At 39.1% G+C, this 26,335-nt stretch overlaps 2 protein-coding genes across 2 annotated transcripts in view; one reads left to right on the top strand and one right to left on the bottom strand.

Annotated features, from left to right (window-relative positions):
• LOC121860879 (delta(24)-sterol reductase-like) overlaps positions 1 to 23,531 on the bottom strand; it is a gene marked incomplete at its 5' end in the record, with an annotated part of 32,168 nt that extends 8,637 nt beyond the window's left edge. The window contains 3 exon segments of the mRNA XM_042358246.1: positions 9,963 to 10,106; positions 11,804 to 11,975; positions 23,437 to 23,531. Of these exon segments, the coding sequence (XP_042214180.1) occupies positions 9,963 to 10,106; positions 11,804 to 11,975; positions 23,437 to 23,531 (411 nt within the window).
• The window catches only part of LOC121860891 (pyroglutamyl-peptidase 1-like), a gene marked incomplete at its 5' end in the record, with an annotated part of 42,806 nt that extends 16,939 nt beyond the window's left edge, over positions 1 to 25,867 (top strand). The window contains 1 exon segment of the mRNA XM_042358255.1: positions 23,683 to 25,867.
• Between the last annotated feature and the right edge of the window lie 468 nt (positions 25,868 to 26,335).

The following is a 26,335-nucleotide window of genomic DNA, read 5'->3' as shown; positions in this document are numbered from 1 at the left end:
GTCAAAGAATATACCGACTGTGAACTGGCTGTCATCAAAGAAATTTAAGATGTCATTAGTAAAGGATAGCAGAGCACATTCAGTCGACCTTCTAGCTCTAAATCCAAGGAATTTAGTCTACTACATGCTAGCTTCTCCAAAATCTTACTCAAGGCTGGGAGGACTGATATGGGGTGGTAATTCTTGAAGAGACCTTTGTCCCCATTTTTTTTATATGCTGGGTGAACTTCAGCAATTTTCAGTTTATCAGGAAAGTCACCACTAGTGAAGGAGTTGTTACAAATGTGTAGGAGAACAGGTAGTACTAACAAGTGGGCTACTTTCTAAATGATGCTCATTGGTATACAGTTTTACCCCGCTTAACGCGCTTTCACTTAACGCGTTTTCGCATATACGCGGTGCCTTGCCAAAGCTGAACTTTCACTTAACGCGGGTTTTTTCCACATATACGCGGTGAGTGTCCGAGACGCTATTTTTAGATTTGCCCCACCCGCCACCCTGCCTGACTGCCTGTTTTAGCTCATAAAATTCATACAAATTACCAGGCCAGAATATAATTTACATTGCTGGAATTCTTATAATTTGGTGATCATTTTGAATATAAACATCATATATTTTGCTTTAAACTTACAATTTTTAGATAAAATTTTTTCTCTAGGTAACTATGGTATCTTTTGTCCAAAATATATGACATTTATATTCAAAATATTCCTGGTCTTACAAGGAATCCAGCAATGTCAATTATATTATCCTAACTTTAGTTTGAGGTATTATTTATTAAAATTTAGTGGTTATCCCACACATCTCCTTGGGACGGTTGGTGGGGGGGGGGGGAGGGAGGGACCAACCGACCATCTGTTACCGTGTGAAGAATTATTATTTTTTTTTATTAACTGAAGATATTTGTTTTAGCTCATAAAATTCATACAAATTACCCGGTCAGAATATAATTTACATTGCTGGAATTCTTATAATTTGGTGATCATTTTGAATATAAACATCATATATTTTGCTTTAAACTTACAATTTTTAGATAAAAATTTTTCTCTAGGTAACTATGGTATCTTTTGTGCAAAATATATGACATTTATATTCAAAATATTCCTGGTCTTACAAGGAATCCAGCAATGTCAATTATATTATCCTAACTTTAATCTGAGGTATTATTTAATACTAAATGTTAAAAACTCTGGAAGGGAGGATTGGTGGGGGGTGGGGGGGAGGGTTGGGACTGACCGCGCGGTTGGAAGAGGGGGGGAGGCAAGGTGGGGTACTTTGATTGACAGATAGTGTCGTGAAGATTATTTTTTTTTTATTAACTGAAGATATTTGTTTTAGCTCATAAAATTCATACAAATTACCCGGTCAGAATATAATTTACATTGCTGGAATTCTTATAATTTGGTGATCATTTTGAATATAAACATCATATATTTTGCTTTAAACTTACAATTTTTAGATAAAAATTTTTCTCTAGGTAACTATGTTATCTTTTGTGCAAAATATATGACATTTATATTCAAAATATTCCTGGTCTTACAAGGAATCCAGCAATGTCAATTATATTTTCCTAACTTTAGTTTGAGGTTATCCCACACATCTCCTTGGGACGGTTGGTGGGGGGTGGGGGGGGGAGGGAGGGACCGACCGACCATCTGTTAGCCGGCTGTGTAGTGTGAGAGGGGGAGGGAGTTGAGTCCATTATTTGAATGGACATTAACTTGGCGACTGTATTTCTCTATTTCTCTTAAGTATTAATTGTGTGCATGTACCATCATAAAATTAAGATGTTATTTTTACTACAACATAGGTATGTGCCTTCAAAAAGTGGAGTTTGGGGGTCGGGCCGGTTTCTATTGGAATTAATCCCATATGTTCTGTTGTTCACTTAACGCGGATTTCACTTAACGCGGGACCCTCTGGGTTCAATTGACCGCGTTAAGTGGGGTACAACTGTATTGTCTTTGCCTGCTGCTGCATCTTTGGACATTTTTATGATGGCCAGTAATTCATCGCTGTGACAGGGGATAAGAACAGCTCATTTTGCTGTCTGTTTTGCAGGTAGGCTCTAAATTCCTCATGGTGATCAGGGATGCTCTCTGCAAGATTTTTGCCAACATTAATAAAATATTCATTGAAGTGGTTGGCAAAGAGGGAGGGTTCCGTTACAACTGAATCATTTATCATAAAAGCTGAGTGGGGGCTAAAGGCTGAGTGTTCCTGTTCTGAATAGATTTTATGACATTCCAGGTTTTCTTATTTTTGCCTGATGCTGACTGGAGTTTATTTGTATAATAGCTACGTCTGGCATTTCTAACTAATTGAGTTTCTCTATTTCTGATACTTCGGTAAGCATCACCGAAAGTTATGAGTCTTTTTGCAAATTTCCTTTGGAGTTTGTTTTTCTTTTATCATTATCTTAATTTCGCTTGTGATATAGGATTTGGAAATGGATACAGTTTTCACTGACTTAGTCTTGAGCGGGAAGTATTTATCAAAGCAAGCATTGAAGATGCAAGAGAAGTTGCAGCTGTTCACGTTAAGGTTGTCGGAGGCATAGACAAGATCCCAGTTAGCATTCATTCGGTTTTTTAAAAAAGGAGCATGTTGTTGGCGCAGTAGTCTCTGTATTGTATTGAGACTCTACTAGACCTTTCAGGTCTTGTGGCAAAAACTGGGAAGTGATCTGAGATATTGTTATAAATAATTCCACTTGCAAGATTGTTAGGAGTGTTGTTAGTCCAGATATAATCTATCACAGTGGCAGAGGTGGCAGTTACTCTATTGGGTTTGGTTATAGTGTTGAAGAGTTTAGAATGACAGGTAGCAAGAAGGTCTAATACAGAGCTGTCAGTTTCTGATTTTAATAGATCAAGGTTGAAATCTTTTGTAATGTAGCAACGTTTCCTCTCTAAACTTATGATAGAGATAAGCTCCGAAAATTTATCAAGAAAATTCCTTACAATAGTGTGGGGTCTTCTGTTGATTACTCCTACTAGGATATTTCGTGTTGTTACATAATTCAGTGAAAACACTCTCCATGTACTCCTCCTGAACCTTTAAATCATCTTTTACAGAAGTGTTATACTTATATCAACATATAGGGCGACACCACCACTGTGTCGTGACGTGTTGACGCAGTGTCTATTATAATTAGGAATTTTGTACAAATGTTCAATATCGTTAGTGAGTTTGGTCTCACAGAACCCAAGTACAAATTTGTGGGCAATAGAAGATAAACACTGATCTAAAGAGGTATCTAGATGAAAGGGAATACTGCTGATGTTATGGCTAATCAAGGAGAAGGAATGAGGTAGGAGAAGACTAGAACTAAACTCGGGAGAGTCAGGACGGTAATAGTTACAGTTGGGGGTTGGTGTAACCCAGTGAGATTTGCAGAAAGGCACCAGGATCGATATGAGGGAGTGTTGTGTTGACACCATGGGTAAAGGGGGTGTAACACATACGATCTAGCACATCTAAGGGAATGACACTAGCATCATCATTGTGGGAACATTGATACTGATTAAGGAACAGTAAAAACTCAGGGTCACTGAGGTGTGAAAAAGGAAGACCTATGAAAATTACAATAGTGGGGGGTAATGTACTCACAAGTGCTACAACCAACAGAATTAGGATGACTGGTACTGTTGAGGGTGATTCCCAGATAGAGTGGGAGGTGCGCCTGTCACTCGGTTTTGAGGGTTGTTGGTTTCCACCACAGAGGGTAGACGTAGTACTTGAGTTGGCTGGCGGGGGGGGGACTCCCCAGGTGATAGCACCAGTGACTGGTTCCCCATTAGTAGGGAGGGGGTTGTCGAGAGGCTTGGGGGGGTTGGCACAGCGGATGGGTGAGTGGGCGGGTGTCCACTTGCCTGATCCCTCACAACAAGGGTTTTATGACTGAATGTCACGTGTTTCCCTTGTTTCCTGGCTTCTTTAAACTGGTCCATTTGCTGTAGACTGGCTTTATTCATACATAAGAACATAAGAATGGAGGAAACTGCAGCAGGCCTATTGGCCCATACTGGGCAGTCCCGTTTACACCCAACCCCTATTGCTCATATAAGCATCCAACCTATGTTTGAAGCTATTCAGCGTATTCGAGCTAATGATGATATTTGGTAACTTGTTCCATTCATCCACTACTCTGTTTCCAAACCAGTGTTTACCTATTTGGCGCCTAAATCTAAATTTGTCTAATTTAAAACCATTGTTACGAGTTCGCTCCTGGTTGGATAGTTTGAGTACCTTTGTAATGTCCCCTTTGTTTAGCCCTGACTTCCATTTATACACCTCTATCAGGTCGCCCCTCGCTCTACATCTCTCGAGGGAGTGCAAATTAAGATGCTTTAACCTGTCTCTATACTCAAGGTTCCTAATGCCCGGGATAAGTCTTGTCATTCTCCTCTGAATTCTTTCCAAGGATTCTATATCCATTCTGTAATACGGTGACCAGAACTGAACTGCGTAATCCAGGTGTGGTCTCACAAGCGCAAGATACAGTTTTAGGATGACCTCGCTAGTCTTGTAACTAACACTCCTTTGTATGAACCCAAGTATTTTATTAGCCTTGTTACGAGCAAAAACACATTGTTTACTTGGCTTAAGGTTCCTACTTATCATTACTCCTAAATCTCTCTTGCAGTCAGATTTCTCTATGGCATCGTTGTTCATCTGGTATCTGGTTTTCCTGTTTACATGTCCTATACTGAATACTTTACATTTGTCCACGTTGAATTTCATCTGCCATTTTTCAGACCATTCGAAAAATTTGTTTAGATCTTCCTGTAGTTTTGCGGAGTCCTCGTCAGATTTAATAACAGGTCCTATTTTAGTGTCATCAACAAATTTACTTATGTTGCTGTCTATGCCGATATCTATGTCGTTTATGTATATAATAAATAATACTGGCCCAAGTACTGAGCCCTGGGGAACTCCACTAGTGACATTGCTCCAATGGAATTTAGTGCCGTTAATGCTCACTCGCTGTTTTCTGTCCTGTAACCACGCCCTAATCCATTTAAGGATATTACCTTTGATGCCATGTGCTTCTACCTTTCTAATTAGTCTTTCGTGGGGGACTCTGTCGAAGGCTTTGCTAAAGTCGAGATATATCACATCATAATTGTGCCCTTCGTCCACTGATTCGAAAACTGATGAAAAGAATGTTAATAGATTAGTTAGACATGAATGCCCACTTGTTTGAAATGATTGATTCAAGTAATTTGCCTACTATTGATGTTAGGCTGATTGGGCGGTAGTTAGAGGATAGTGATCTATCCCCCTTCTTGAAAATCAGTATTACATTCGCTATCCTCCAGAATTCTGGTACTACACCTGTATTTAAGGACATGTTAAACAACTTTGCTAAGGGCATACTAAGCTCTTCCTTACATTCCTTTAATACTCTGGCAAATATCTCATCGGGACCAGGTGACTTATTAGGCTTTAGTTTATCTATTTGCTTACTAACATCGCTACTAGTTACTACTATCTCGCTTAATTTGTTTTCTTCACTATCTCTGAATAGAGTCGGTGCCTCAGGTATCATGTTTACATTTTTGGTGGTGAAAACTGTTGAAAAATATTTATTCAAATTATTGCTCATTTCTCCGTCGTTGTCAGTGAGCTCACCGGTATCTGACCGTATTGGTCCAATCTTTTGTCTTGTTTTAGTTTGATACATTTGGTAGAATCCTTTGGGGTTTGTCTTCGCCTCCCTTGCTATCCTTACCTCATTATTCCTCTTGGCTTTCCTTATCTCGGTTTTAACCCTACTCGCCAATACCTTATAATAATCCTGGAGGTAAATTTTGCCATGATTTATCCTTCTACCTATAGCCTTCCTTTGGCCAATGATGTTCTTTAAATAATTATTTATCCATTTAGGGTCATTGTTGTCTGATCTGAGTTTTTTGTATGGTATGTTCTGCCTTTGTGCGTTAAGTAACTCATTATTTAAATTGTCATGGAACTCGGCTATCTCAGATCTCGTTATCAGGTCGGTGTCATCTGTCAGGTTCACGCCCAAGCGCGACACCCCTTCTCTCAGCTGCCTCTTTAAACTGTCAAAGTTTGCCTGGGCAGAGGTCCTCGTTGACGAAGATAGTGGTGCCTTTCAGCTTACTGTGTTGATAAAACACTTTGTCATGGTCAGAGGGGGGATGAGAATTGTTATAATGTTGCGGGGGCAGGAGAAGTTGGGTTTCCCGACGCGTTGAACACGGTCAAACTTTACTTCAGGAAGTTTAAAATGGTCATTCACCAGGCGTGAAATTTTGCGCGGGGATGACTCCCAGTTCTTGTGGGCATCTTCGGTGACTCCAGCAATCCTGAGGTTGTTTCGCCGCCCTATGTCATCCACATAATCCACCTGGTCTGCTGTTGTCGTTAGTTCCGTTTTGAGCTTGGAATTCTCCTCGCTCAGCTGTTGAACTTGGGTCTTGAGTGTTCGGTTCTCTTTAGTTTCAATGTTCAACTTTGCTTGTAAGTCACTTATTTCTCCTTGCGAGAATTCCAAGCTTCTTTTAATCTCACTTAACTGGTCAATGAGATGCCGGTCAGCTTCTTCTAGTTTCCTGATGGTCTCCTTATTCATTTGCTGTATGATGTCCTGTATGAGAGTCCATTGGACTTCCATTATCACATCAGTCAGCTGTTGTTCCGTGAAATTTGAATGTTTGATACTAGCAGCCAACTTAGATATATTGGAGCTAGTGAGGGCTGAGTAGCTGGCAGTATGGAGATGGTCAAGTTGTGTGGTCAGCTGTGTGGCCTGGTGGAACGGTGGGGGAGGGGGGAACGGTGGGAGTGGACAGGTCTCAGATTATATGCCGTGGCACTGAGGGGAGTTTGGTGGGTCTACACCTCACTTGGTAGACACAGACTCACCAGTAAATTGACAAATATATCTACTGTACTTAGGGGGATCACAGATAAATATTGTACTGGTCACGACACTCATTAGTCACTCACGAATCAGATTTCCTAGAAATCAGACTGGGTACTCCTGGAAAGACCCTGTTTTTCATCAAAAAAACGGAGCTCCCAGACACACGTGACAGTGACACGTTTGAGAGTTGTGCTGAAGGTCTCGTGAAGTATTTATTTATTTATTTATGTCCTTTAGGTTGGGTTTTGTTTTTGGTTTATAAAATGTCACAGAAGTGACCGGGGAGAATATAATTTGCATTGCTGGAATTCTTATAAGATAGTGATTAATTTGAATGTAAATAAGCTATAGTTTGCATTAGACATACAAAATTTAGTTCTAATTACAAATGGCTAAAATTTTTATCTCGTGCAAAATATATGACGTTTATATTCAAATCATTCACTGCTTTGCAAGGATTCTGGCAATGGAAATTATATTCTCCTAACTTTAGTCTGTGATATTATATAAGATAAAAACTTAAAGCCTACTGTATAACCACCAAATCCTGGCTGGGAGGGGGGGGAGAGGGAGGGAGGGAGGGAGGGGTGACAGTGACATGTTTGACAGTTGGCGCGCCAAAGGTCTAGTGAAGTATTTATTTGTTTATTTATGTCCTTTAGATTGAGGTTTTTGTTTTTTGTTTATAAAATGTCACAGAAGTACAGTACAGCTTTGTCCTTAGGACAGTGTAGCGTGCCCAGAGAAATATTAGGCGCAAATTTTAAAATATGATGTGCCGGATTGACTCGCGCAAAATAGGAAAAATTCACTTTAAATTAAAACATTGCCCTTAATTGTGAGTGTCACTTTAAATCAATAATATTAAATTGAATTTCTTTAATTCGACATTCTACTGTACATACAAGAGGATTTAGGTAGTAGGCAGCTATTAAACAGGGAGGTACTATTGCCTGGGAAGATATTGGAAGCATAATGTATTGTCTAATGATAGACCCTGCTGCCATATGGCATCACAAAAATTGTGACCAAGTCCCAGGTTGCTGATCTGACTGACTTTCTGCCTCATTTACACACACTTGTGAGGTCTCAATTGTTTCTCTGACTTGACAACACAACATATATTGTTTCTCACTCTTGACCTTTTTTTTTCCATTTCTGTACTTATTTATGGATCAATTTAGTTTTCTTTTGCTTTTATTTTTTTTATGGCCCCATCAGACCCAGATGTGGGTTGGTGACCTGTGCATGGGTAGGCTAATCCCCATTAAAAAAATCTCTTAAAATATAGGGAATCTGCACATCTTCTCTGAAGTCTGTATGTTCTTTATATATTAAATATACTACTCACCTACACCTTACTCCTCCAGGTAGCTCACCCTTTGAGGGTGTGGCCATGACGAATAGCCACCAGGCTGTGATATCACTACAAACATCCTTTATCATTCCTATTCCCCTTATCACCTCCCTTGCTTTCCTTTATTGTTCCATTTTCCCTGCCACGATGTAAGCAGTCTCCCTCTCCTTAATGCACTCACTGCTCTATCTATCCTCTTTACTATTCTGTCCTCACACATCCTTCTTATATGTCCAGAGCATCTTGGTAACTGTCTCTTGACCCATTCCACCATTGCCATTCCATTTATCCTTAACACTCATCTTGCAGACAACCTTCAATTCATTAAGCAGCTTCCCTCCTATTCCATAAGTCTTTATCACCTCCCACAATGCCTATTGATCTGCCTTTTCTAAATACTTGTACTTATGGTAGCGGTTACATAGTTCCTATATATTTCATTATCCACTTTGATTTTTCCTCCTACTTTCTCCATCCACTAATTGACCTAATATGAAATGTTTGCTTAGTTTGATTCAGAAGGTGCCATTCAAAAAAAAAAATCTTCATATTTCCTATTTCTATCACTTATCAGCTTACTAGATGTTCAGATGGTCAATCTGTTCTTTGTTAATAGCCTCATTGTCCAGTTAGTACAAGAGGAAACCTACAATGTATGATAGTCACACTGTACAACACCTTCTCATATCCAACCGGAGATCAAATCTAGGACAGTCATGAGAGGCACCACAAGCACTAAAGCAGTAATTATTCTTCTAATTACCTCCTATCTCTCTCCAATTTCAATCAATATTCTTTCTTCTGTATTTTCATTGTGTTCCTCTTACTCATTTCTTGTCCTTTCTTTCTTTTATAAATTTATTGTAAAATTTTCCATTTCAGTAAACACTAAGAATAAGGGGCTTTTCAATACTGGATATTTCCAGTACGTCCGAGGTGCCTATAGTCTTCTCTTGCCCACCTATAATACAAGCTAGGCCCACCTATAATACAAGCTAGGCCCACCTATAATACAAGCTAGGCCCACCTATAATACAAGCTAGGCCCACCTATAATACAAGCTAGGCCCACCTATAATACAAGCTAGGCAACTGTAGGCATTCTAATCTCTCTGGGTAGCCGAGGGGCCATAGTGCAGGCACCAGTCTGTTGGTCCTCTTTTGGACATTTTCAATCGACTGACACACACTAGCATATCGGACCAAACAGGGTGACAGTAATCTAAATGCAGAAGCATCTCACTTTTAAAGAGCATTATGAGGGATAGATGATCTAGGAATGTGAATGCCCTTCTTATAAGACCAACTAGCTTATTTGCTTGACTTCACGTCAATTAATCCATAACTGATTATTGTGTATTTTACATAAATTTATCAGTACAATACTGCAATGTCTCATAATTTTTTCATGTAGGTATGTGGGAATCTGGGGAAGGGGGGTAGATTGTATCCTCCATATTTTTCATTGAAACAATAGTTTGCACATGCCAATTTTGCCATCACTTGGAGGGGACAAATGTTCACGTAATTACTTGTAGCTATAGTACATAAACCTCTTTGGTTATGATACTACCACTATGGCTATTAGTACTGGAAGGAAGTAGAGGAAGGGGATGGACATCCAATAAGCAGTGATGTACACTGTACAGTATATGCAAGATCACACCATTAATGTCTCCAGTTTTTAAATATTTCCATCATTATTACTTACCTGTATTTCCCAAAAGATAGATCGTGTGTGGCGGTGGTAGTAATCTCGGATTGGGATGTATTCAATTCCTGTTTCATTCTTCTTTAAGAAAGTCTCCACATGCTTGAAGAACCAAGGCTTGAACCATCGCCCAATTTCATTCAACTTGGGGAAAAAAGGAGGAGAGGCTTAGGATATTATTTTAATTTAGTCAATCATTTTGCAAGGGGAAAGAAGCCAGTACAGTATCTTGTTACCGGTAATTGCCTAATCATTCCTAATGAATGTGTCCTCCCTGAGTCTAGCTTTAGTACTGGAGGAAGTCTGGCTGGGACACACTTGACAACACCTTTCTCACATTAATCAAAGATTGACTGCACTACTGTTGTATCACTAATAACTGTAGGGTATATATCCATTTTCTTCAAAGGTAAACAACCTAACAACACAAGTATTCATAAAGATAATTGGATTTACCTCTTGATTTCCAATATGGAAAATAAAATGTCATGGGAAAGTTAGTTCAGACATTTTTATTACCTGTACCAAAGTTAATTCACTTCTGCTCAACTATAATTTCCACTATTGTAATACCCTGCAACACTTAGCAGAAACATTACATAATAAACTTTCTGCCAACGTGACCGATTGTCTCAAAGGCATGGTTAAAACCCCGAGAAGTGCATGATTTCTTGCTATTACAGGTATAGTACATTTTATGGGGAGGTAGTAAAAAATAAGTTATCTGGAATTTTTTACATTACTGTACATATACAGTAGGTTCTCAAATTTTGCGAGTTTTTAATTCAACGTTTTTTATTTGGACACAAAAACTACACAATTTCAAATTTTGACGGCAGAAACTCGAATTTCGACGGGTTTGAGCGGCCTGCCAGTTAGTTCTTAGTTGTTTGTGGCGCTAGCAGCACCATTAGTTCCTTCCCGCCCATGCACTGAGACAGCCAGAACTTTATCTCTTGGTGATCTCGTGTTCAGACGCTTATTTCGCGCCCGTGATATGGCAAGTGTTGAACCAGTAGGTGGTGGGGGTCAACCTGGTGTGAATGGGAACCCTCCTAAGCGTCCAAAACCGCCAAAGGCAAAAAGGGAGAACTTTTTGTGTTGTTTTTATTTTTTATTAACTTTGTTTTATTTTCATTGGTTTATTAGGATGTTGCTTTATTACAGGTAGTAATTCGCCAAAAAGTAGGGTAAATAAGGCAAAATTTAGCTTTTTCAGTCTAAATAGGTGTCCAAATATGAGAGCCTACTGTACTGTAGTACAGTTAACGCTCTTTTTGTTCAACCTCAGAATGCGACGCTCTTTTTTCAGTTCGTTTCTTAATCTTAAAAATGCATTGAGACACTGAGATGTATGTAGGTATGTATAATTCACCATTTGGCTCACTTAATTTGATTTGTGGTTGTAGTTTTTGTAACAACTGATCGATAATAAAAATAAGCTTCATAATATACTGTAGTGTTAAGAAGCTTATACAGTACTACAGATGGGCAAGGGGTGACCTAATTGAGGTGTACAAACAACTCGAAGGGCACTACTCAGTCAAGTGTCCATAACTGGAGTTGGCGGACGTCCGCCCCACAAGGGGTCACAGCTCAAGGTTGCAGTCCAGAAAATTGTGAAGGGTAACTTTTTCAGAGTGAGCTCTTTCAAAACCAGGCTTGACCAACACTGGAGCAGGTTCAGATACATTCAGGAGCCAGTGCAAGCCCAGTACTTGCCAACAGTACGTAATAGAGATGTGACCGACTGCCCAAGCGGCTAACGAGCCAATCAGTGGCGAAGAGGATAAAAGTAATAGGAAATTATTTTTCAAATTTTTTCGCTTGTGAAGACTCACCTTGCCAGGCTCAGCAGATGTGCACATGTTGGCAGTCATGACAACCCCAGAGTGAAGGGAGTACATGAGTCCCTCCACAAACTGGTTTCCTTCAGCCTTTTTGGTTTCTTCTGTGAAAGTTTTAACTAGATTGTCCAGGGAATGACAAGGCTTGTATTCCACACGCACAAACCTGTCATTAATGGAATACATACAGTAAGAATCATATTTAAATATGTACCAGAATTAGTAAAATCATCAAATAATAAAATGTGTATTCTCTGATTAAACTAAATCAAATGAGACTACAGTAATACGCCAGTTAGCGCTAACTTGTACAGCACTGTTTCTTGGAGCTCTTGGGGGGGGGGAAACAGACATAAAAGTAGTGAAAAATCACAAGTTTGAACACTCCCAACATGCAAAGAGCAGCTCTTTTTGTTTTTACGCACTCGACTGATTAACACCAAGTGCTCTGTTTACAGTACGTCCTTAAAGCTCGTGGGACTTAGGTAAAATGGACCCCACGAGAAAGCAAAATCCTCAAGTTTTTCATGCCGGTTCCTGGAGTGTGCAAAATTCAGTACTGTACATATAAATAGCTACCGATATACGCATATGTTGAACATTATGTGCAATCAAAGACAAAAGTAGTATCGCGGTTTTGTCTGAAGATTAAATATAACTCGTGAAACATTATGAGAGCCCCCTACCACAAGGCAGAGCGCACCTAAAGTTTAGCCCTTCGACATATGTTTTCACCAAATTTCGCGACACGACTTTTGTCTTTCATTGTACACATATCCCTTTTTTCAACCAAGGACCCCTTATATGCCATGACACATACAAATATTGTCAGTAATCAAAGGATAAATCACAGTCCAAAGCATTTGTTCATTTCAACCAAAATCCAAAATATCCTGCGAATTGGAATCGCCAAATCTCTCACAAACATTGAACACACTATTTCTCAAAAGCTTTTCGTGGACCCTAGTTTAAGAATCACTGCATTAAACTATGGGGGTTTAAACAACACGGCCCTTGCCCCTCTGTGGATTGCACTATGGGTTGCATGGGAAGCAAGGGAGGTTGTGTACATGCATCTAACTTCCACTACTGGCCACGAGAGGTCTCTACAGTCTTAACCGCTTCCTGCCCCGCCTTAGGGAGGGAGGGAGATGGTAATGCATGGTGTTATTGTTACATATAATGAATCTATAAAAGTTGTGGAAAAATCATTTCAATACTCTAATATGATTAAAAAATAAAGAAAATACTGCACTGTATAATATAAAACTGTAAAATAAGAAATATGACGAGCATGGGTGTGTGTTCTGTGTGGGAGGTGATCGCCAGTGTGGAAGCAGTGAGAAGTTTGTCAACAGTGCATCAGTCGACGACTGATTAAAGGCCATTTTACACTTGCATAGAATGCTAGCTATGCTGCGGATGCAAATTACATGGCTTTGAATTGCTTCTGTAGTTTTTCAATGAGGCTGCTCAGATCGGATATGTACCATCCCAGATTGCCTCCTCCGTGATTTTTTTCTTGGCGTAGCTTCGTCGGGCCTGCGCACTAGAGCATTTTGGCAGTCTGGGATAGCCTGAGTGACAGAAGATACAGGGGTGGCTGGAGTGGCAGAAGATACAGGGGTGGCTGGAGTGGCAGAAGATACAGGGGTGGCTGGAGTGGCAGAAGATACAGGGGTGGCTGGAGTGGCAGAAGATTGAGTTGAAGCTGGTGTTTTGGGAACTCTCAGAGAAGAAAAGAATAATGGAGTGCCGAGATCTCTGGCACTTTAGATCTTTGTAGATTCATCAAGTGGTGCTAGTACTTGGTCGACGTACGTTAATCTTCAGTGTTCGGTCTAGTGTGGAGTCTAATTCCCGAAGTGCTTCTTTTTTTTTTGCTTGAATGTAAAAAAAAAATCATTAATTTATCTAACGTCCAGATGTTTTCTTCTAAATCAATGGGACCAAGATCTTGTTCCAGATCATCTGGCTCAACTTCTTTTAGTAAAGAAGCTGGTTCTTCATTTGTTAACTCTTCTCCAGTGTTTCCAAACAGCTCTTCTGGTTGCATGTCTTCCCACTAGCACCCTGCATGTGATCTGGGACTCCACTGAGGGGAAGCAGTGAAATCATTCACTGCTTCAGGTCATAGGGCCTTCCAACAGGAGTTCAAACACTTGCTAGTGATTTCATTATGGCTCATATTAACATTTGCTATGCAGTCAGCAATGGTGTAATTTTTCCACATCTCTTTCACCCGCACTTGGTCACCTTCTTCCAGTGCCTCATGAATCTTCGAAAAAACTGCGACCGAGGTAATATGACTTGAAAACGACAATTATTCCTTGGTCAAGATGCTGAATGAGGTAAGTTGTGTGCTTTGGAACTCAGATTTTTTTATTTATTTTTTTTAATGGCAATTCGTGAGTTTCCGATGGGCACAAGGTTTAAAACTGCGAGCTTTAAGGGAATAATGTACAGTGGTCCCTAGATTAACAAGCACAATTGGTTCCACAGGGTCAGTCGTTAACTGAAAATATCGTTAACTGAATCTATTATTTCAATGGGATATTGGGTAATTGGTTCCAACTCACAGAAAAAGTACATACAAAGTACTGTATACCGGTAATAGAATTAACAAAACATTAAATATAAACTAAATACAGTACTGTACCGTACAGTATAATGTATAATAATAAATAAAAAAACAATAGAATACTGTATTTTAACTTACTTTGAGGTGTGTATGTCGTATTCCCGGCGGCTTTGTTTACATAGCAAACAGCTGATTGTATAGGCAGTCGATGATGACATGCCATATTCTTTACAGAGTGCATTGGTTCTAATGCCTTCTTCGAATTTCTCAATAATTTCTGCACTGTATATTATCAATGTTAACTAAATTTCAGTGACCACTAATTTTAATGTAAAAATACAAAAATATTCAAGAGACCAATAAACTCGATGTTCACTCCACTGTAAAACAAAGTTAAACTGAGAAGTGTTGTTGGGTGATTCAATCGGCTGATGGGCGCACAAAAACTGTTCCCTGTACTGTCTATACAGTATTATCAATATGTTAACTAAATTTCAGAATGACCAATAATTTTAATATAAAAAATGCAAAAATATTCAAGATACCAACTTTCTCGATATTTACTCCACTGGAAACAAATGTAAACATAGAACCGATAACTGTATTGGCGGACTAGCCGATCAGCTGATGCGTGCAACAATGCGTGTTTCTCGTAAGGCTGTCGTTAATAGAAGTTATACTCGTTAATAGAAATGAAAATCTTTATGAGCTAATTCGTGAACCGAAATCTCATAAATTGAACCGCTGTACTATGCAGTACAAATTTGCTGCCTTACACTGTGGACACATTCTTGTTGATTTCCCAATTTTTTTTATATTAGTGACTAGTTTTCACTCATCATGTCTGGAAAATGGTCTACAAATTTTAATGTTGCTAGTGTGTCTAAAGTGCCATGGAAACGTATCTTCTCGGATGTAAAGTTACAAGTGTTGAGGCAGTTGGAAGCTGGTGAGCATCAGGTAGATGTCAGTGCTGCTTTCAACTTGGCTTCATTGACTGTTAGAACCATTATTAAGAATGCAAACAAGATAAAAGCTTCAGCCATGACAACCACGAAGTTGTTATATTAAGTGTAGGTCTTATTGTATGACAAAGTTGTGTGTGGTTAACTGAAGCACAATGTGTGGTGGCAGATTGAAGATCAGCTGCTGAGGAGACCTTGGCAACACCCGGTGTGTATTACCACTCCCTTCCACTCCTAATCACCCCCACCTTTCTGCTTTCTCACTCCACATTTCATAAAGCTATGTAATGTAATGTTGAAGGGATTGTCCTGAATTGGGCGATATCAAGACAAAAAATATTTACATTGTTATATGCATTAAATAAAGACTTGAAAGTATAAGGTTAGGATATCCTACAATATAAATTGATATTCAAGGTTTGGTTTTGTGGATGGAAGTCAGGAATTAATGGTGGAGCTTAGGTGGCGAGCTATTCCATGATCACCAGTTTTTACTGAAGGTGGCGAGTGTTGTGTTTCTCTGGTCAGGATTGTTAAGGAACTGGCGATGGCAGGTAATTTGACATTCAACAGTAGCTGGTAGGATGCGGGTGCAGACAAAGGAATGTAGACTTGCGCAAGACTATTACAGTGATCCCTCGGTTAACGAATTACCTTCCATAAGATTCTTCACTTCGGTTAACGAGCAATCCCTCGATTAACGATTCCTTATGAGCGCCCCTCAACATGTTTTCGCTTGCTCACTAGCTGTCATATTAGTCCGCCAATACAGTAATCAGTTCTAGGGCTTAAATTCCTTACTATTTTAGTAAATATCAAGAAGTTTGTACTATTCAATAATTTTAAAAGTCTTATAGTATTAAAATTTTTAGTCATTTTAACAATTATTTAACATAATTGAAGTACTGTACAAGGAAATTAGTTTTTAGCGCGCCAAACAGCCTCTCAACACACCAAACAGGCGTCAGTCTCTGTGTCTTTTCAGTGGAGGTAACATCTTGCTTCAGACTCTCTTCAATATAAACTATTTTTTCCATTTTTACAGTGAAATTATTGGTCATTTTGAAATTTATTTTTCATATTGATGATATATAGCGCAGTGCAGTGTTGATTTAAAGAAAATATTCTTTATTTACAGCAATTAAACTTAAAATTTTAGTGTTGAAATTGTTTTTGAATCCAGCATAGGCCCCAAGAAATCCAGAAAAGCGATTTCAACCCAGGTGAAACAGGAAATTATTAAGAAACATGAAGAAGGCATTAGAACAAATGTGCTTAGCAAAGAATATGGCATGTCGACATCAACTGTATCGACAATTCTTTCACAGAAAGACAAATTTAAGGAAGTGAGAGTGAGAGACAAATCTACCAGAGTGTTTAAAGGTAGATCCCTAATAGCAGAAACAGAGAGGTTACTTCTCATTTGGATTAGGGAAAAACAAATGAAAGGTGATTCAGTTTCGACCGAATTTATTTGTGAAAGAGCCAGGGAGATTTACGAACATTTAAAGGCAGATCAACCTGGTTGTTCAGGCTCAGAGTTTGAAGAGTTTAGGGCCAGCAAGGGCTGGTTCGAAAAATTTAAGAAAAGAAGTGACATTTTTAGTGTTGTTAGGCATGGTGAGGCTGCCAGTGCTGATAAGGAAGGGGCACCAAAATTTTTAGTGGACTTTAAAGAACTGGTGGATGAAGAAAATTATCTTCCACAGCAAGTGTTCAATGTGGACGAAACTGGGCTGTTCTGGAAAAAGATGCCCAAAAGGACATTCATCACCAGAGATGAAGCCTCATTACCTGGGCATAAACCCATGAAAGACCATCTCACTCTATTGCTTGGTGCCAATGCTTCAGGGGATTTCCGACTGAAGCCTATGCTTGTCTACCACTCTGAGAACCCCAGGGTGTTCAAGCAACAAAAAGTGGTAAGAGGACGGCTTGGAGTTTATTGGAAGTCCAACCGTAAGGCATGGGTGACAAGACAGCTCTTTAATGAATGGGCTGTTGAGGTGTTCTGCCCTTCTGTGAAGCGCTACTTAACCACCAATGAACTTCCTTTAAAGGCTCTTCTCCTTATGGATAATGCCCCTGGTCATGACCCTCAACTTGCCAGCACTTTGGAGTCTCAATTTGACCTTGTCAAAGTGTTGTTTTTGCCTCTCAACACTACATCAATCATACAGCCAATGGACCAGGATGTGATCAGCAACTTTAAGAAGCTGTACATGAAGAAAATGTTCAGGAGGTGTCATCAGGTATCTTCTACTGATCCTGAACTAACACTGGCACAGTTCTGGAAGACACAATTTAACATCCTGGAGGCTGCAAAATTGATTGTGTCCTCATGGCAAGAAGTCTCCACTAGGTCCCTCAATTCTGCATGGAAAGCACTGTGGCCATCAGTAGTCCATGATTTTGAGGGATTTGAAGAAGAAGCAGAGTTGGACCAGGAGATTGTGTCCATTGGTCAGTCATTGGGCCTTGAAGTGGAGGAGGTTGATGTGGAAGAGCTTGTGATGTCTCATGAGCAGGAACTTGCTCCTGAAGACTTGCAGCAACTAGATGAGATGTTAGAGGCTGACAGTGGTGAGGAGGAAAAGGAAAGTGATGACCATATGTCTACTTCAGATTTGAAAGATGTTGTTCATTACTGGGAGAAGTTCAGGAAATTGGCTTCAAGGCACCCTAATGTGGAAAAAGCAGAACTTGCCTTGTGTAATGTTGAGGACACAGTGGTCTCCTTCAAACATCAGTTAATGATGAGGAGGAGAGATGCCCCACAAACAAAAATTGACAGTTTCTTCACTAAAAGGCAGCGGGAAAAAGATGGTAGCCCTCAGCCTTCCACTTCAAGAAGGAGAGAGGATGTTCCTGCTGGAGAATCTGTCAGTCCAGAGGTTCCTGACATTTTCATGGAAGGTGACGCACCTTCCAAGAAGCAGTAAAATGCTTCTCCACCTCCTCTTCCTTCTCTTCTCCTCCTCCACCTCCCACTTCAAATTCACATCATCATCATCATCCAGGAGCCTTCTACATACACACCTCAAAGTAAGTGTACTTTACTACCTTTTTTGTTGACTTTACATATGCAATTTTCGGTGAGCTGGAACCAATTACCCAAAAACCCATTGAAACAATGGTTTCAGTTAACGAATTTTTCGGTTAATGAGCAACCTTCTGGAACGAATTGTGCTTTTTAACCGAGGGACCACTGTATTTAAATCAGGAGTAATTATTTACAATTGAGGTAATTATCAAATATTACTTTAACTAAATATAACCTAAATTAAATGCAACATATACATAACTCCCTAACTAAATTTCTTTCATTCTGCTCTTCAACATAATAGATTAGCAGTTACGATAGGGATACAGCGTTGCTCATTTATACTTACACTCAGTTTTGTTGGTAGATATCAGCTGTTCTATACCATCTGGCAGTGCTGGAGGCACAGTTTACCAAAGAAACCGATAGACACATTACCTCCTTACCATAATCTCCCTCACCACTACTACTACCACCACCACCACCACCACTATCTCTATTATCACCATCTTAATCATAATTTCAGTGATGCAGAGCTGGATTAGCATCAACCAGAGTACAGCTGTACAATATCCAGCACCTCCCACCTGCTGCCCTCTCTTCCTACCTCCCACTCACTGCCTCCGCCTGCCTCCCTCCCTCCCTCTCAACCACCCACCCATCTACACACTGTGTCTCACACTCGTTCATCAAATGCCTCATTCATGATACAGTAGGCTCTCGCCAACAACGTCTAATAGGTACCTGAAAAACGCCGCTATTAGCGAAAACGTTATTTGTGTGACATTAAAATACATGTAAAAAGGGTTTATTGGTGCCGTCGCCCCAAGAATTTCACCCAATTTTTCCCCTTGAAACCCTCCTAACACTTTTTGTTAGCTTAAATAAAAATAATTGTTATTCAATCATCAAAATAAAGAGTTTGAGTAATATAACACTTAGGATGGGGGAGTTTTTGAGGTGCTTGGTGTGATGATTGTTCCGTATGTGAGGGCCGCTAACACTTGCACTGACTTTTATTCTACAAGCTAACCATTTCACAAGAAAATGCTCTGTTATCACTATCAACCTGTTTCTATCACTTTTATCATTCATAGCTCACCTCGCATTTCCATCACTACCGAAATATTTCTTAGCCAGCGCAATACTCTTCTTGGTCTCTTCTACTTTCCTCTTAATATTTCGCACTGTAGACTCAGGATGGTTCAATTTCCTCACAATATCAATGTTCCGTGCACCACTTTCAATGAGCACAACAATCTGTGCTTTAACCTTGACCGAGTAGGCACACTTCTTGAGGCTTTGTCTCTTAGCTTTGGGGTCTTTTTTCTCATTCACTTTAAAAGTTCCGGGCATTCAGGCGGCAAATCACTCCCTCCACCACCTCCCCTAACCCCTACAGGCAAAAATGCGGAAGCCATTGTTGATCACCGACCCTAGCAACCACTGGTTATAGAGGCGAAAATCTCATACGTGGGAGCAGCGCTGTATTCCACCAAGCGTGTGTAAGAGTGAGGCGGAGCGGACACCTACGTCATCAACATGGCGGCAAACAAACGCTATCATTGATGCGCACGGACGCTTCCCGCGAAATCTCCGTTATTCAAGAGAATCCAGACGTTATTATCGAAAATGGGTATCTATTGTAACTTACCGTCATTGTCGAAAATGTTATTGTGGAAGTCGTTATTGGCGAGAGCCTACTGTACAATATTGTTTATTTATTATTAATTACTTAGTAAATATATGTTACTGTAATATTCTGTGTTTAGTTTACCAATACCTGTACCCTTCACATACAATACCTGTACTGTATATATCTCCTAGGTAAAAAAAAATCATCAGGAATGGATCTCCATTTATGCAATGGTATAATGGTCCCTTAGAACGCTGTTCTGGATAGTGCTCGTTTGTTTCACCTTTTCGAGTATTTTCTCACTTTACAGTATTACCCGCTTTACACGGTTTCACTTTCCGCGATTTCTCATTTACGCGGTACCTTGCCAGAACCAGACTTTCCCTGTCCGCGGTGCATCTACTCATATACGCAGTGAAGTATAATTTTTTTTTTATTTAGCTCATAAAATTCATGCAAATTACCCGGCCAGAATATAATTTACATTGCTGGAATTCTTACAATATGATGATCATTTTGAATATAAACATCATGGATTTTGCATTAGACATACAAATTTTAGATCTAATGTAATAATTTGGTTTACACAAAGCAAATATTTTATCCTTTGTGCAGAATATATGAAGTTTACATTCAAAATATTCCCTGACCTGCAAGGAATCCAGAAATGTCAATTATATTATCCTAACTTTAGTCTGAGTTATTATTTATTACTAAAAATGTAAATATACTATTTTCTCCCAATCGCTTCTCTGGTAGGTAGGTAAGGAGGGAGGGAGGGAGGGACCGACCCAGCTAGGGCGGAGTATTTTGATTGACAGATAGTGTTCTTGAAGAATATTTCTTTGTTTATTTACTGAAGATATATGTTTTAGCTCATAAAATTCATACAAATTACCCGGCCAGAATATAATTTACATTGCTGGAATTCTTACAATATGATGATCATTTTGAATATAAACATCATGGATTTTACATTAGACATACAAATTTTAGATCTAAATTAATTTGGTTTACACAAAGCAAATATTTTATCTTTTGTGCAAAATATATGAAGTTTACATTCAAAATATTCCCTGACCTGCAAGGAATCCAGAAATGTCAATTATATTATCCTAACTTTAGTCTGAGGTATTATTTATTACTAAACGTTAAACTCTAGAGTTTTCACCCAAACATTAATCAGAGAGGTAGGAGCTAGTGAGCTGGGAAGAGGGGATTTGAGTCCATTATTTAAATGGACATTAACCTGGCGACTGTATTTCTCTTAAATATTAATTGTGTGAGCATACCATCATAAAATTTAGATGTTATTTTTACTACAACATAGGTATTGTGTCGGAAAAAGTGGAGTTTGGGGGTCGGGCCAGTCTCTATTGGAATTAATTCCATATGTTCTGTTGTTCACTTTACGTGGTTTTCACTTTTCACGGTACCCTGTGGGTTCAATTGACCGCGTAAATTGGGGTACTACTGTATTGAAAAATAGCATGAATTAAGTGTACACACACCCACACACTTAACTTTATCTTCTTCACCATTAATTGGCCTGCTAGCTGCTTGGACAGTTGGCCACATCACTGTTATGCACTGTTGGCAAGTACAGGTTATGCACAGGCTTCAGAATGTATCTGTACCTGCTCCAGTGTTGGTCAAGTCTGGTCTTGAAGGAGTTCACACTTGGGGCCATCACAACAATCTCTGGCAGATTGTCCCAAGAGTTCACAACTCTCACTTCAAAAAAGTTTGCCCTGACATCTTTCTTTTATCTGAGGCTGTGACCTCTAGTGAGGTGTGCATCTGTTAGCCACACACATAGAGACTGTCTTCATCTCCTGTCATTCATTCATCTTATTGCTGTAGCGCTGTGTTCCACTATAGTGCACTACTCCCCTTACACAATACTGTAATACCCTGAACATCAAGCCAATTTTCACACCTCAATAGCAGCCATTAACAGCGCATCCATTTTGTTTGGCAACTTTTTTATACACACGTTGGTTCTTGTTGATGGAAGTGTGATTGGGATGGTTGTGTAAACAGCTCTGCCGGTCCCATAAACCGCAGGCCTATGTCTATGCTGAAGGCGCGGAAAACAATCACTGTTCGACACGTGTCCCTTAACTAATTTATAAGTTGAAGGTATACTTGGAAAACTCCGTGTTACTTCTTATAGTTAATAGTAAAAACACAATGGCAATCTATTATTAGCTTATTTATATAGAATAATTTAACAGAATTAAAGTAATTGATGATAAAAACAGGCATCCCTGGGTTACGGAGGGTTCCATTCCTGAAAATCTTTCCATAACGCAAAACAATTTTTCCTATATATTTCCATTATAAAAGTTGAGAAGAGTTACTAAGAAAATTTTTTGAGGCCCCAAAACATGCCAAAGCAAATATTTGTATGAAATTAGACAGTTTTAAACACATAAAATGAGTCATTCATGATGTAACATGATAATAAATGAACAAAACACTTAAATTTTACCTACCAGAAACAATGTTGAGTGCTGCAGGAAGTGGTGAGGAGAGGTTGTGGGATCAGAGTTACTTGGGAGTTATCTCCCTTAAAACATCAAGTTTAATGTCCAATGCAATTCCTTTATGGAATCTTTTATCAATGCTGCTAGCTGTCACTTGAATTTGATTATCTTTTTCCACTCATCTTGAGTAAGTGTACACAGTAACACAGACGAATAACTGAACACAAACTGGGGAAAGAATTCAAACTGGGCAGTGCCCAGAATCCACACAAAATAAATGTTGTGATTTGAGTGAATTTTTTTTCTAAATACTGTAGTGATTTTTTCTTTTTGAAAAGTTAATAAATTAACCAAAATTCCATAAGGGCAAATACAGTCCTGAACACAGACGCTGGGGAAAGAATTTTAACTGAGCAGCGCCATTGTTGTGGTGGTTGCTGGCATCTAGGGAGGTGAGCGGCCTTCCAACCACCTTGTGACCACCACAGAGAATCCACATTAAATTGTTTTTAAAATTTTGGCAAAAATTTACCCAAATTCCATAAGGGCGAGTTGTTTTCCGTAACCTAAAATAAAACAACAAAATATTGTTTTTTACACATAAATCATAGATAATATTAATTATTGTGAGAAATCCATGATCTAACCCTGACAAGAAGCCTATTACACTTTAAATTCAAACAGAAACCCACCATCCGAATCTTCATGGGACAAGTCACTACGAGGTTTTATTTACACTTTAATATATTAAGTGGAATTGTACTAAATGGTTTCCACATTGTGTTTTTACTGAAGAAATTGATTTAGAACAATTATTTTTACAATGTAATGTTTGTGACAATTATCAAATACATCACCATTAATTTGATATAATCACATATTTCTGGAACAAATTTCCTCAAAGCTTACATACCTCTGAGCAGGAATAATCTTAATTTCAACTGCTGTTAAGAATCCAAGGGTACCATATGACCATGGAACCGAGTAGAACAGATCAACATTTTCAGTCTGAAAAATATTTAAATTAATTTAGTATATATTCTCAATTTATTCTGTTTAGCAAATACTGTACAGGATGCCCTCATTTATGATGGTTTTGCAAGAACCGGGTTGACATTTACATGGTTTAGTCTAATGCTTATCATCATTATTCCCACAGGAGACAATGGCTAACAATAACATGCCAGTACATATGAGAATGTACACCTCAAGTGTGTAAAATGAATTAAGAGAGGTAGCAATTACAGACGATATCATCAAAAGAAAAGTAGCCAGCTTCAATGAAGTCAAAGCCCCTGGAGTGGATGCAGCACTTATCAAGGTGATAAAGGTGGCAAATGAGATTTTCACCCCACTAAGACTCTTTCTCAGGAAATCCTTGGATCCAAGTAAAGTGCTGAGGAACTGGAAATTAGCCAATGTCACCCCAATATGCAAGAAGAGTTGAAAAGGTGCAGCAGAAAACTACAGGCTGTTCTGCTTAATATTACATCCAGTACATGTAAACCTAAGCGATATCACAGTCTTATCAATGCATCACAACATGGTTTCATGGAAAGAAAATCCTGTCTAACAAACTTACTCACATTCCTTGAAACCGTAACAGATAACTACATTGTACTGTACATGGAATTCTCCAAGGCATTTGGCATCACAGCCAAGATTTTGACAAAATTATTAAAAACAATGGTGGGATCCTACACAGGCCACCTCTAGTGGGTAGTCATTAGGTAAATAAGGTATGTAAACAAGAGGATTATGATGTGGTGCAGTTTGTATAAAGCTGTAACAATCAACACCATGACAGTCTACACATTCTTCATCATCATACATCATTATCCTTTGCCAACATTCACCAGTATTGTCTTTAGTGAATAAGAAACACTCACAGATCAACCAAAGTAACAACAGCCCAGTCCTACTTATTAAATAATGTAAATCAAATTTGGTGTAGAAGATGAAAAACAGGGACAGATGTTGGTGGGTTATATACAAGGGGAAAGTACTGGAAGTAACTGCAACAGTGCAGAACAAGGGGGAACAGCGAGTCATCCGAGCCCTACAACCTCCCACCCAAATAATTATAAACTTGACCACACCCCCACACAATGCAATGAATATTGTGAACAAGGCAGCTGCTGAGAATGAAGGCAGGCCAAATCCACTACCAAATTTGGAGCCACTACCTAGGAATGTTTCCAGCTAAATAGTCATATACTCATACAGTATACAAACACTGATACTTTACTTGACAAGAGAGTAGAGTTTGAAACTACACAAGATCCATCAACCTGATATAGTAGGTGCTTTGTAATTGTTGTACAGTAAGGTCTTGTATTTCGTGAGTAATATAGACTGGAAAATTTGTGCCAAATGCAAATACATAAACTAATGAGGAAAATATCAATATAGACTGGCCACTCTACATCAACCTCTAATTTTTCCCATTTATAACTTCCAAATGACAAATTCTGCCTTTATTGACCTGATTGTGCCTTCTGGAAAACCAGTAATCTTTCTAATCTCACTAGTTTTTAGGCCTTCCTCAAGTAAGTTAATCATATGCTGCTTATCCTGCATCGAGTACTTGGCAAACTTAACTCCCTTATGATAGTCCCGCTTCTTTTCCTTATTTGGCTGCTTAGGTGGGTCTGTCCCACCCCCACCAGTAAGACCCCCAGTAGAGGTAGAGGCTATTTATCTTGACTCGACAGATGGTAGCACCACCCTAAAAAGCACACAATAGCAGCCTGGGCGGTCGCTAGGATGACGAGGGAGTAACTGGTATGAGGGCTGTGACGTCATACAAGACGGTGGCCAGCTGTTCTGTCTTGCGTCCAGTGAAATGATTGCCAAATGGCAACCCAGTATTTATTTATTTTACTTATTATAATTACCGGTATATTTATTTACTGTATTCTTCACATATACTGGTACAGTATAAATGCAACACAGTTCATCCGGCAGTCATGAAAGTGACTCGAGAAGTGTGTGGCTGCTGCCTGTATGCCCTGACGTCACACGGGGGGAGGGAGAGTGCGGCTGGCCACTTAGCATAAAACATACTTATGCTGCAACATAAAATATTACAGCATTCAGCTGGCTGGAACTCGCGAAACTCATGATATTTTACGCCAAATATAAGACTTGGTTACATTAGGTAGTGCTTGCGAAATTAAAAAAAGCGAAATGAAATCGCGCGAAATATGAGATCTTACTGTATAAAAAATGGGGGATCAACCCGGATGATTGTGAGTTTAATATACAGTGATCCTTCGGTTAACGAACTACCTTCCATAAGAATCTTCAATTCGGTTAACGAAATTCTTACGAAATCATGTCAACATGTTTTCGCTTGCTCACTGGCTGGAATATTAGTCCGTCAATACTGTAATCGGTTCTAGGGCTTAAATTCGTTCCGATTTGAGTAAATATCAAGAAGGTTGTACTATTCAATAATTTTACAAGTTTTATATTAAATTTTTTAGTCATTTTCACACTTATTTAACATAATTGCAGTACAGGAAACTAGTTTTTGGTGCACCAGTCAGCCACTTGACTCACCCACCAAGGCGTCAGTTTGTGTCACTGCTCAGTGGAGGAAGCATCTTGCTTGAGACTCTTGAATATAAACTATTTTTACATTTTTACAGTTCAATTATTGGTCATTCTGAAATTTATTTTACATATTGACAATATATAATGCAGTGCAGTGTTGATTTAAAGAAAATAATCTTGAATTACACCTAGTGAACTTAAAATTTTATGGGTGAAATGACGGCATCAAGCATGGGATGATTTCTCCTCCATCC

Source organism: Homarus americanus, unplaced genomic scaffold, assembly GCF_018991925.1.
Source record: "Homarus americanus isolate GMGI-L3 unplaced genomic scaffold, GMGI_Hamer_2.0 scaffold40248, whole genome shotgun sequence".
NCBI lineage: Eukaryota > Metazoa > Arthropoda > Malacostraca > Decapoda > Nephropidae > Homarus > Homarus americanus.
The sequence above is the reverse complement of the archived record's forward strand: the minus strand, read 5'-3'. Positions and strand labels throughout refer to the sequence as shown.